General features: G+C 47.0%; 1 protein-coding gene across 1 annotated transcript in view; it reads left to right on the forward strand.

The window, feature by feature from the left end:
* BRS3 (bombesin receptor subtype 3) overlaps positions 1–14,065 on the forward strand; it is a 203,679-nt gene that overhangs the window by 161,922 nt on the left and 27,692 nt on the right. The window contains exon 2 of the mRNA XM_078685954.1: positions 664–1,015. Within this exon, the coding sequence (XP_078542080.1) occupies positions 664–1,015 (352 nt within the window). The remainder of the gene's footprint in view (positions 1–663; positions 1,016–14,065) is intronic.

The raw sequence follows: 14,065 nt of genomic DNA on the forward strand, positions 1-14,065 counted from the left end.
ATGCGTCTTCTTGGTCATTATGAAGATTCATTTATGAGTCATTATCCCTGTGAAGCATGGGTTTTGCAACTCCTGTTTTTTTGCACTCAGCTAGCAAAAGTTCTGATTACAATTAGAAAGCTAATTTTTTCCCGAATTCAAAGAGGACACAGAAAGGGCTATGGTGAATCTCAGAAGTGTGGATTGGGGCTATCATTATCTAAGTACTATTAGAGATTAGTTAGTAGAGGGAATAATATATATGAAATTAATTTAAAGTTATAACATCATACTCGTGAAACATGAGTTGTAAAACCACTTATTTTTGTGAAATAAATCCAGTATTTATTTCAAGAGCAAGTAGTGTAGAAAAGCATGTATTACAAATGTCTGCTTTGTGTGGTATCGACCTCTACTGAGACTCTGACATCCCACCTTAAAAACATTATCCTCTGATTTTTCTCAGAAATTTTCATGATAAGCAGCTGTTCATTTCAGTTTTGTTGTGTCTGGCTAGTCGCTACAGATATATGCCTCTTCATCTGCTTGGATTTAGCCATGATACGCCAAATAAGATGCAAGAATACATTTGATTTAAATAACATGATTTTAAAATTAATATATTTCAGAGAAAGAAAAACTCTGTTTTAATTAAATATTTTTTCTTGTGAACTTTAATTGCAGATACAGAGCGATTGTGAAGCCACTAGAGCTGCAGACATCAGATGCAGTAATGAAGACTTGTGCCAAAGCTGGTTGCGTTTGGATAATCTCTATGTTAATTGCTGTTCCAGAGGCGGTGTTTTCAGATATATACATATTTATAAGTCCAGATGAAAATTCTACTTTTGAAGCCTGTGCTCCTTACCCAGTTTCTGAAAAAATACTGCAAGAGGTCCATGCCCTCATGTGCTTTTTGGTATTCTATATCATACCATTATCAATTATTTCTATTTATTATTTTCTGATCGCTAGAACACTATACCGAAGTACATTCAACATGCCGGCAGAAGTGCATGGCCATGCTCGGAAACAGGTATGTAATGTCAGCATTTTACAAGTACTTTTCAGTCTTACACCTCTAATGATGTTCTGAGTCTTTTTACGTTTATTCTTTTTCGTGGACTATAGTACAATCAAATTCATCAAGCACTGATACACAAGCTTATCACATTTCTAAAAAAATACTTGCAATATATAATTTTGTTTATGTGTAAATTTGATAACCAGGAGAAAAGTCTAACACTGTGCCATCTTCTCTTTGAGATAAACCAACAACAAGGACGAATTCTATGAGGAGTGGCAGGTTTTGTGACTGGGTGAAAATGGTTGAGTGAGAGAGGTATAGAAGCATCATGGTGCAGTAAAGCAATTCTGCCTAAGCCCTATGTTCTATGTATATCATGTTCTATTAATATTAGTATGGCACAAGTAGGAGCTTAGTTCTATCAGACATTATTCTGACCACGGTAACAATTTATGCTTCAGAAAGATAACTTCCATGCTTGGTGTCAACTTATAAAAACATTTTTGCCTGGAAATAATTCTCTGCACTTGGACAACAGGACAATCAGACACCTGTTTTATCTCAAAACATCATTTACACAGATCGACCAGTGCAAAATTACAGTTACACGAATCTATCAGTGCAAAACGACACTTGTACTTCCTAAAATGAAATTTAGCACTGATTACTTATTGCTACTTTTAGTGTAAAATGGCTCAGTCACCAGTGCAACACTGCAAGGTTGCTGATACAGTGCATGTTATCTAACCCAAAAATGCTCTATCCTTCAATTTACCAATGGTGTTTTTAAGCACGTGTCAGATGATAATGGACAAATATTGAAAAAGTATTATTTAGAGCATTTGGGACCCATTTACCTAACTATTGCTGATATGTGTTAATAAACACATTTAATGTGTATTTTTAACAATAGTTTTACAGCTCCATGATCCAGGTATCCTTCCCACGGTGTAGAAGCACCAGATTACAATTTGCCTAACCATGTGGGTACCCATAGTGGAGGATGCATGTCCAGCATCATATTGTCCTTAACTTACATTATAATGGAATAGGTTTGTGAGGTGGTAATGTATGATAATCTTATGGTAATGTCAGAATCAAACATGAGTTGGTCTAGTTCTTGTCTACGAAGGGGTGACTTGTATAGGAACATTCATCAGACTGTCAGGCACAGCACTTGAACATCATTTGCACAGAACATAAGCTAATTGAGCTTCATGTCCTACTCAAATCAATGAGCCACAACACTCACAACACACTGTCACTGTAAAGAACTGCCAACAATCTATCCCTCTAAGAAATGACCAAACCCACATGTGAAAAGTAATCACCAGGAGCACTCTACAGCCTTTCCACTATGATATTTATCTTAGGGATTGGTCTACACTATTGAAAGCAGCACCATTTCATCTCTCTCAAGGAAAGGCATCTATGATGAAACATTATGATCACACAACACTTCACCAAAAACATACTCTTTTTCCACTTGCTGGGTATACTTGCTTTCAGTCACTCCAAAAAAATAATACGTTCTTTCCATTCTTCAAGCACTCCTGGGTCACCTTTCTAATTTGTCAAAAGTCACTTTGGGGCTCTCTTCCACATTTAATTGAAAGCATTGGATATGAGGATCAATCTCTCATCCACTTCAAGTTTCATCCTGGAGTGGGAGAAGGCACAGTGCCTGCAGTGCTTAGTTCAGTTCAGCTTTATTAAATATTAGGAATACCTCTTTGCAGATAACCAAATTACAATTTAATACAACTGTTATGGTACAAATAAGTGATCACTATTAAGGGCCAAATTTAGAGTTTGGCGAACAGGTACACTAAGGCAAATGCAACAGAGTACCCTGCTCACTAAACCTTTGGTCTGCCCACCTCATTTAGAGATGAGCAGACCAGAAATATTCTGTTGATGGAGACCCCGTTGCAATACTTTTTTTTTTTTAAATATTGTTATTGAAGCGTAATAGGCAAGCCACAGTGGAAAGAACAATTAACATATCAAGTACAGAAATTATCAGATGCCACATATAACATCACACGTTGAATACTGGTGTACACAGTAGGATTGCGTAGTGATCATTTAGAACGATACAAGGCTCAACATTTTGAAATACAGCAACAGAAAACCAGAAAACAGAAGTAACATCACAGAAATTTAAATCAAAGTAAAAACCAAAAAACAAAATCATATCTACGAGATTGCAAGACCAATACAGTCAGCCGGTTCGCGATGTTTCAAATACCACTATGGGCAATGTTATCAGCACAGACTCAAAAAATGCCACCAAGCCCCCTGCTTCCCTGGAATGGGCATCAAGAAAGAACAAACACAGATGAGCATTAATAAAAAGGGCAGTGGACTGTACAGGTAAATGTACCCTGGCATACTGTCCGGAGCACCGTCCTGAGCGAGCCGAAGTCGGCGGCGTGCCCTACGCTCCATAGGGAACGCGGGAGCAATGAATAGCAGTCGAGACATAATAATTGTTGTCAAGGACAGTGTACCACCAGACGACAAACACTCAGCCGCGTGAAGCATGGGGCAAGCGCAAGTAGCACGCACAGCAATGAGTTGTCGAGTGCGTCTTCCGAGCCGCCCTTGCTCTAGCCCACCCCTGTTGGCGTGATAGGATGAAGTGACTGGGAAGGCGTTTCCTGAGCGAGTTTCGCAATGTATTGTCGGTATGGACCCCAAATGTCAGTTGGGCGGGAAGCAGTTGGAACTTGTTCCGAATATTCCACACTATTCACATTGCAGTAGGCCACACTCCTAAGCCATGAAGGGATCGTCGGAGCGCGTCATGCACACCAGAGCAGCGCCACCTCCCTTTTGGCCAAGAGGAAGCAAATGGACGCCAATCTACGAAGATGGCGGGGGAAATTTGCAACGTAGCCCAGCAACGCAATTTCAGGTGTAACACTCAACGTCAGTCCCAACATGTCGCCCAAAACCCGGTGGACCTCCAGCCAGTAAGTGTGTAACCTTGGGCAAGTCCAAGACAGATGTGCGAAGTCCGCCTGCGGGGCGTTGCATTTGGGGCAGCAGTGGGGCCTACTGGCATCGATTCTGTGAGCAAGTGCCGGTGTGTGATACATCCGTCGCAAGAATTTAAAGTGTACGAGCTTGTGTCTACTGTTCATGGATACATCCCTGGTCATAGCACAACATGCCTCCCATTGGTCCTCCGAAATCTGTGTGCCCAGATCGCGCTCCCACGCAGCGCGCACCACCCCGTCTGACGCTGGAAGAGAGGCCAAGCACAGTTTATAGAGCTTGGACACCACATGCGCCCCTGATGTGTTTTGTATTATGAATGTAAGTGCGGGGTTGTCTTCAGGGGGAAGGAGGAATGTGGGAAATTCAGCTCGTAACATCGAGCGGAGTCTCATGAAAGTGAAGGCATCCATGAATGTTCGGTCGGTGAAGCGGGGGTCTTCTGTCAGAGAGAAAGCATGACCATCTGGGAACAGGTCACCGATCGTGAGTATTTGGAATTTGGCAGCGTACAACGAATCACCAACTCGCCGGTGATGGGGAGCCAGTGAGGGTTGGGTAAAGGAAGAGCAGAGGAGTATACCTTGTCTATGTGTAGTAATCGTCTCATCTTGTCCCAGGCCCAGGCAGTGGTGGACAGCGGGTGTATGTCATGTGGGTCCCGGGGGGGACCTTTGGGGAGGATTGCGTTAAGTGACACAGGGAGCGCCGCATCAGCCTCCGGTCTCAAATGTGGGATTCTAGCATCCGGGTGAAACCAAGGATGAGCATACGAACACTGCGCGACCAAGTAGTAAAGATAAAAATCTGGTACCCCAAACCCCCCTCTCTCATACGGCAGCGTAAGTATGCGCCAGGCCACACTGGGTTTTTACCGCCCCCCACACCAGCCGTAACAGGGCAGTGCGTAGTTGGGTGAAAAAAATCTTAGTGAGAGGGATCGGGATGTTATTGAAAAGGTACAAAATCCGGGGGAGGACTACCATCTTGACGATAGCGATCCGGCCAGCCATAGACAGAGGGAGACGGAGCCACCGGTCCGTATTATCCTCCAAAAAATCCAGGGCTTGTCCGTAGTTCAGACGAATAATGGACACTGTGTCAAGGTGCACGTGGATCCCTAAGTATTTAACAGAGTCCTCGCACCACTCCAGTGGGAAGGAGCAAGGCCACCGTGTGGTGGCGGGGGTGAGCGGAAACAGCTGCGATTTGTGCCAGTTGACTTTGAGGCCTGAGTATTCGCCAAAGCGAGCGATCTCTGACAGCAAGTGTTGCAGGTTGATCTCTGGGGTACGGACATACAGGACCATGTCGTCCGCATAAAGCGAGACTAAGAGTGGTCCGGTGCGGAACTGGAGCCCCCTGTGAAGATGTTTCTCCTGAAAGTGTCGCACTAGGGGGTCCATAGCAAGGATGAACAGGGGTGGGGATAGGGGGCATCCCTGCCGGGTGCCTCTGGAGAGTTTGAACCTCTCAGTTATGGTGCCATTTCAGCGAATGCGAGCAGTGGGTGCCGTATACAGCAGCTCCACTGTGGCTACAAACATGGCGGGCATGCCCATCCTCCGCATCAGTGCCAGAAAAAAAGGCCACTCCAGAGTGTCGAACGCTTTTTCGGCGTCTAGAAACACAGCAGCCGCCGGAGTGGAGGGGTCGATCCTATGTAGGACCGAGAAAAGTGTACGGAGATTCAGGGAGGTAGACCTGTGAGGGACAAAGCCGGACTGGGCCGGTGATACAATAGTATCCACCAGCAACGCCAGTCGTATCGCCAGAACTTTGGCCAAAATTTTATAATCGAGGTTGAGGAGCGACAGCGGACAATAGGAGCTACAGTCCGAGGGGTCGCGACCCGGCTTGGGCAGCAAAACAATGACTGCCTCACGGAGCGTGGGGGGGAGAACACCGGACTCCAGAGCCTCAGCATATACCTCGACAAGTCTGGGTACCAGTTCTTCCTTGCATGCTTTGTAAAAGTCGGCCGTGAAGCCATCAAGACCAGGCGCCGAAGAACCCCTTAAGGAGTCAATGGCTTCAATTATAGAGTCCGGTGTGATGGGATCGGCCAGAAAGTCTTGCATGTATTTTTCCAAGTAAACCATGGCAATTTCATTAATATACGACCCTGGGTCTCGGTGGTCCCCTGGTAGGGCAGAAGTGTAAAGGCGGCGGTAGTAAGCCAGAAAGGTATCACAAATATCGGGGGTGGAAAAATGGTGCGTGTCCTGTGAGTCAATTATGTCCGTGATGTATGCAGCTTGTCGTGGTGGGCGGAGCAACTGAGCCAATAATCTGCCCGGCCTATCCCCTTCACCATATTGGTGTGCCGTGTGGTACTTGCCCAGAAACCGCAACTCCCTGTCGCTTAGCTTCGTGGGTCGGCGAGGGGTTAGCGAGAATCTCGCCTTCCACCGCCAATAGCTCCGCCTCCACTCGGTCCAGAGTAGCGCGAATCTCACGTAGAGCGCCACATGCTTGGTGATACAGACTCCCCTAATGGTGACTTTAAACCCCTCCCATAACGTGGCCCAAGTGGCCACAGAGCCCGTGTTGATGTCAAAATAGTCCTCAATGGCAGTACGGATCTCCTCAGTAGAGACCGGGTCCGCTAGGGCTCTTCCCGGGAAACGCCACTGTCTTTCATACCCACCCAACCTCGGTACCGCCAGAGTCAACACCACTGGAGAGTGGTCAGAAAGAGTGTGCGGAAGCGTGCTGAGATCAACCACCCATCCCGCCAAGCCCGGAGAGAGTAGCCAATAGTCAAGTCTGGTGCTGGTGTTATGGAAGCTGGAATGGTGAGTAAAAGCTGGGGCGTGAGCGTGCAGTCTGGCCTCTACATCTAGCAGCAAGAAGTGTGAGCAAATAGCCGCTACTGCCGCGCGAGCAAGTGGCTTGCGATCTGGGGAGGAAGACGTGCTGTCTCTGCTAGGGTCCATCAATAGGTTGAAATCGCCCCCCAACGCCAGCAGCTCTATGTCTGAGTGGAGCAGCGTGAGATGCAGGTCATGGCAACAGGCCGGGGAGTCCGTATTAGAGCCATAGATCCCTACCAAAGCAATTTTGTATCCATACAACACACCAGAAAGTAACGCATATCTGCCCTCTCCATCCACCTTACTGTCTGTAAACACAAAGGGTATTCGTTTGTGGACAAGAATCGCAACCCCCCGTGCACACCTACTATAAGTGGAAAACACTAAATGAGTACCCCAACCCCTAGCCAGTGAAACAGTATCCGCCTGTACCAGGTGGGTTTCTTGTAGGAAGAGGATATCCACCTCATGGCGGTCAGCATATTGCAGAACCTGTTTGCGTTTCCGAGTGGTGTTCAAGCCACGAACATTCCATGACATCAACTTCAGCCTGGAAGGACCAGACTGCAGACCTAACCTGGCCATAGCGTCAAATCAAGGATAGCAAACGGTGAGCATTCATCTAACATGCCGATACCTTGAATCTCGCAATCAAACAGAAATAAAATTTGCCACAAAAAAAACATATACCCCGTCCCCCACCTACCACCCAGCCTCCCAACACCCCAGGAAAGGCAGAACCCAAACAATCTCTGAACAGCTGTGCAGAACACAAATAGCAAAACGTACATTGTAATAGAACATATCTGCAAACTAAAAGATATTAAACCCCAATAGAATCGAAACAAACAGGCATTCGCCATAGGGGGAAGCAACGCCACCCCATGCGGGCATCCCAGCAGAGCAACCAACGAGTTATTGGCCCTAATTGAACCCAGCAGAGCGGAACTCTCCTCTACCATATAGAAGGACCCATGAAGAGAGTGCCATTGGATGATCAGCCTAGGCCAGTTTCAGCGAACAAGTCAGCACTGGCCTGCGTGTCAGTCTGAGGCGGAGAGTGAGGCCTAGAGCCGGGAGCCGAGCCCGGTTGCTTTTTGTAGCCACGGCAGAAATCCTGGGCCTCTGCCGGAGAGTCGAAGACGCGGAATCGGCCGTTCACCTCCACCTTCAGCCGTGCCGGGTAGAGCATGCTGTATTTCAAGCCAAGATTGCGGAGGGCGGCCTTGACACTAGTGTACTTCCTACGTGCCTCTTGCACCATGAGTGTATAATCCGGAAAGAAAGACAGCCTGCTTCCCTGCCACTGCACCTCTCCCATCTCACGTGCGCCGCGGAGTGCAGCGTCACGGTCCTGAAAGTTCATAATCCTGGCAATGATGGGACGAGGCGCTTGCCCAGTGCGCGGTCTGGGCCCTAGGGACCTATGCGCCGGTTCGACGACAAATCCAGCCGTGAAGGTGTCTTTTCCGAACAGTTCGATGAGGAGGTGTTCTACAAAGGTATCAAACCGGCCCGTGGCAGTTGTCTCCGCCACTCCAATTATACGAAAATTATTTCTCCGGCTACGCGCTTCCAAGTCCTCATTCTTAATGGCCACATCCTTAAGAATTTTTTCGACTCGTTCCAGCCGTTTCAGTGTCTTGGCGGCCCCGTCCTCAACATCTGAGATTCTGGACTCCGCCAAGTCTAGGCGGCGGTCATGGGCTTGCACCGTGAAACCAATGTCTGACAGTTTTTTCTCTAGGCTGTTGAAGCGAGTGTCCAGGGCCTTGAAGCCAGCGCGCATTTCCCCCATCATGGTGGCTACCATGGACGCTGCGTCGCCACCGTCCGTTGAGCTGCTAGCACTAGAGGCCGCGCCAGGCGGGGGGTCCGTGGTGAGGAGGGGTGTTTTATCGAAGCTGAGCTTCCTCTGGTTAGGATCCCTTTTCCCCATCTCCAAAACCGTACGGAAAAAAAAACGCAGCAGCAGCAACAATGGCGAAGGTGGCGGGCAGCCAGTCAGAAGGCAGGGACCAATTAACAACCTGGCGGCCTCACCACGGGCGCCACCAGAGTGTGGGCAGGCCAGGCGCTGGCAGAGGAAGGAAGGCAGGTCCCCGCCCGCGTGCGCGAAGTTCCTGAAACCAGCGGCCGGGAATAGCCGACACCGCAACCTCAATGCGGGTCCCTCTCCTTCATGGACTCGTCGCCACACTTCGCGCTGTGAGGCGGGGAGCAACCCTCTCACGGTGACCCGCACCAGAGGAAAGGGGAGATACACGGTCTCCCAGCAGGGGTGCGTAAGGCGGGGCCGCAGTGTGTCGCCAGAGAGCGCCGCCGGAGCCCCCAGCCGCCCCGCTCCCAACCCCCACTGCCACCGGCCAAGCCCCACCGCCACCACCTGAACACCCGCACGGGCCCGAAATCGAGGCCCCGGCTCCGGCGCTTCCTCAGGCCGAAGGCCGCAGTCGCGCACCGGAAGCCAAGCGCCCCAAAAAACGGGAGCCGCGGAGGAAGGGAGACGCATGCGGGAGCCCAGCGGGGGGAGCAGCGGGGAAAGGAAGTACGGCGGCCGAGGGCCGCGCCGCACTCACCCGGCGCACCAGCGCAGAAGGGAAGATGGCGCCGAGGTCCGGAGGCCTCGATTCCCCTCCGCCATGTACGCAGCCCTAGGTTGCTCCCGCGGCGTGGAAACTTCGCCCAGCTGCCCAAGGTGTCATCAGCGGTCGGCTCCGTGTATCTGGGGGAGGCAGGAGTAGCGGATCACATCTGGCTCGCTGCCGCTTGGAGCCCGCACGGAGGAGTTTCACAGCAGAGCGGCCATTTCGTTCGCCGCCGTGGCCACGCCCCACCCCGTTGCAATACTTCCTCAGACTGCCTAATGAAGTAGGGGCCGTCAAAGGACAGGCATTGTACCTATTAAGGGTGGACCGTGGAGTGCCCTTTTTCCTGTCTGTCACCACCAGGACGCAAAATAACACTAGGTCCTGGGAGTAACCTCCCAAGGCATGGGGGTCATTAGTTTTATTGTTTCTCAAAAATAAACCCCCCATTTGGGAGTTTGATTACAAAACTAAATCCTTTGAAAAACTGTGATACCTGCCCATAATGGCTGACGGTACCATCCATCAAACGTTTACTACATTGACAGGAACCCTTATGACATCAGTACCTGTCAATGTAGAAAAATGTGGGGCTGGAGAATATCTCTAAATTTGACAGATGGAGGTTCCTCAAGATGGTGAAGGTAATATCCTGACTGAGTACACGCTGTCCACTATACTTGAAATCAGGCCCTAAATTTCATACATAAATCATTTTAAATATTACTGTGTGCTTCTTGTTAAGGAGCTAAAAATGTTTAGTCATCACATGTTTATTAAAAAAAAATGTTTTAATGAATATTACTTTTCTACAGTACACATACTTTGTGTATCAATACCCTGTGTTCCAGTTGATAAAAATTTTACATATTTAAATCACATGCTGTTTTAATCGTTTGAGATCAATCTCCAAAATCTTCACCGAGAAGCACTTTGGTGGGTACTGCTGATCAAGTGATGAAGTGTTACAGCCTCTGACACAGACATAATCCGATTATCACATAGCGCTTTCATAATTTAACAACTCCAAATGTCAGCTAACCTTAGACAAATGCACAAATCAAGAGCCACTGTTGCATGATCCCAATTAGATAATGTACAAGATACATCCTACTTCTTTGACTGTTGCACACCGTGTAGATTTTACTCCCAAGAAAACAAGTTGTCTCAGTCTGTACCACATGGAGCTATGCATCATATTTGGAGTTAGATGACTAACATATATTTTTGGACACCCAGCAGGGCAAATGTTTTTTTCTGAAAGTGGTGTGGGCAGGATGTGGCTTGCTTTGGGGATGGCTCAGAAGTATGTATGTATGAATATAGTTTTTCTATAGTGCAAACATAGCCAAAAGGCACTGGAGGAGCATGGTCAAAGGCAAGTTAAAGACAGCAAAGAATAGGAGAGAAATCTGAATTGTGGATGGTTAATGCAGGGTGATGCAGTATAGAGATGAGTCTTCAACTCTTTTCAAAATTGCAGAAGCGTCTGGGAGATCCTGATGGAAATAGGGATGTTCCTGAAGATCCTTGGGGCATATTTATGACAAGAGTTGCATCGTTTTCGCACCATACAATGTGGTAAAAGCACAATGCAAGTCCAAAATTTGATTTATGGAGCCACGCAAGCCACCTTGCATGGACCTGAGTGGCTTCATAAATCTGGAGTAACAGAACGCAGTGCACATCACTGCGTTGCATTACTCTGCCCTGGGAAGGCATTCCATGGGCATTGCATGGGTGTTCTCACGCAACTTCCATAGTTTTTGACACTTTATCAGAACTGGTAAACCTGGGAATGTACCAAAAAGATAGTGACTTCCCCGGGGAGGAGTAATGAGAAGAAATATATTTCTCCACGTTACTTCCTCTTTCTATGTGTGTTGCTTTCTGCAGCACACATAGAAAGAGGAATTTGCCTCACAAGAGTGTTTTTGTGCAGGACGGTGCTCCTTCTTGCACAAAAACAATCCGTCATACAACACTGGCACCATTGCATCATATGGAGAAAAGGGCTAGAGTGGGGGGAGCAAGATGTTTTTTATAATGCGCTGGAGGAGCTTGATGGGTACTATCAAACTGTGGTTTGTGCTGCGATTGATAGGTTAAATTTCTTCCAGAGGAAACAAGTGAAATCGGAACCTGTGGAAGATTACGTATCGACTCTTAAAAAGTTGTCTATTTCTTGTACATTTGGTACCTTGCTTGATGATTTCATACATGACCAGATATTTATGCACACAAATGATTCTAACTCACAAGAGAGGCTGTGGGTTAGTGGTGATTCCTCTCTCAAGGACATAATTGCTTCAGTTTAAAAAAGTTAACATTCCAAGAGATGTGCTAGCTTGGCTTCTAACTGTGCGACTACCTCATCTGATCTTCAAGAGAAAGAAACAGTGTGCCAAGATTCTGGTGTGCGCAACAAAAAAATAAAAGAAAGTGATGGCGCAAAAAGGAAGTTTAAGGGGCCATAAAAGGACAAGATTGTCAGTTGTTTTAGGTGTGTCAGCAAGGATCATCTGACAAGAGATAAGAACTGTCCCACACTTAATGCCAGAGAAGGTAAACTAAGGAACTTTGTTCACAAAATTGTTTTATAGGATGGAGCAAAGCCTGTAAGTCATCAGATAAGGAACATTCCTGTGCATTGAATGCTGGAAAAGAAAGGCATAATAGAACCAATAGAAAGTGCAGAGTGCCTTGCTCCATTAGTTGTGGCCAGAAATACAAATGGGAAGCTGATGCTATGCATTGATGTTAGGGTGTTGAACAAATTCCCATTGCCAAGGATATCTGAATTACTGGCAAGAACCAAGGGCGTCATGTGATTTTCCATGGTTGACCTAGCTTCTGCTTATCACAAGCTGACATTACATGCAGAAAATAGGGATTTGACTGCTTTCATTATACCCATTCAAGGTTTCCGCTTTGTTAGGAAGTTTGGGTTGGCATCCACTGCGGTGGTCTTCCAGCAATTGAATCACAAACTCTTGAATGATTTTTCCTCTGTAGTATTCGTCCAGGATGATATTCTGGTCATCGGGGAAAGTAAAGATGATCATCAATATAATTTGTATAAAGTGTTGGAGAAGCTGAGGGAGTATGGGCTAACAGCTGAACTGGACAAATCTAAATTCTGCTGACAGTCTGTTAGGTATTTGGGACATGAGATCAGTGACAATTTGGATCTTCCCCAAGAGGCTATTAATGATGCACCTACCCCTAAACGCAAGAATGACGTAAGATCTTTTATAGGTCTTTCTGAATTTTATGCAAAATTTGTAAAACAATTTGCGGACAAGACATACAATAGTCATCAATTACTCAAAGCTCAGCAGAGTTTTGTGTAAAAGAAGAGCTCAGATACTTCTGGGGTGTTCTGCTGTTCCACATGGTTTGACCTGAGGTACTTTTTTTCCACAATGAGACTGGTATGCTGCTCATGTGTGACTAAGGCATATGGACCTTGTCACAACCCCCAGCTGATTCTTCTGAGGGCAAGCTCCAGACCATCAAGGTCTCATCTAATATGTACACTGTACACCTATCTCCTCTTTGCGAGCCATAATGTCTGTATGCCCTTGTTTTGACGGGCTATTGTAACAGGAGTTTGGATGGATCTGACCAACAGTACCACACAGCTGAGTTGCGGTGGAGGTAGACCCAGATTGGAGGTATATTCTGGTTGAAGGAATCTAGGATGGAATGCAATATTTTTGGGTAGTTTATACCTGCCTCCCAGGCTGCGGCTGCCCTATCGGCCCGTTTACTGCGCTGGTCACGTTTACCTTGGATTTTAGGGGGGACTTTATTGTGTCCTTGATACCACACTAGATTGCTTGCAACCCACCAATCCCCCCCCCCCCCCCCGCGGTCCACACTGCAGCCTATCTAATCGTGGGCCTCCCAGTGGTCATTAGATGAGAGCTGGAGAGTGATGCACCCATGTGTGAGAGAATACTCCTATTCCCATCCTCATGATTTACACGTTCGCCTCAATAGTTTCCTGTGGTACTCACCTACACACCTCCTTGTGCCAGATTTTGAATATCTAGGTAAGACCCTCTCTAATCATAACACCCTCCTCTTGTGACTCTTTTAGGGAGAATACACACCACCAGTGCCCACTTGGCATCTTCAGCCCGCAGCACGGGAGGACCAAGGTTTCGCACCACCAAGCATGACACACTTACAACTTATTTTAATGAAATTGCAAATATGGCCTTTACATGTGCAGTGGAATAGGATGCAATGAAAACAGTGGTCAGGGGGCATTCCTTACATACGCTCATCGGTGCACATGGAGTAATGAGTCTAATCTAGACCAACTAGAGAGGGCCCGACAGGGACTAGAAGATAATATAATCGCGAATACTACGGCTTGAGCTAAACTGCAAGAGGGGCGAAAACACCACAGTCGCTTACTCAAATCTTTACGAGGTCTGAAGTATAAAATGTATCAACCTTAAAAAAACATGGAGTGGGAGAAAAGCCAGGCCGTCTACTCACTTGGCTCCTTAAAATAGAGGGGGCGCACATGACCAGTGACTACCATATGTACGAGCCCCTCTACTGTGGTATACTCGCAAGCAGATATCCATAAGGCTTTCATAACCCAACACCAATCCCTTTATAATCCAATGCATGAC

This window comes from Lissotriton helveticus, chromosome 4_1, assembly GCF_964261635.1.
Source record: "Lissotriton helveticus chromosome 4_1, aLisHel1.1, whole genome shotgun sequence".
Taxonomy (NCBI): Eukaryota; Metazoa; Chordata; class Amphibia; order Caudata; family Salamandridae; genus Lissotriton; species Lissotriton helveticus.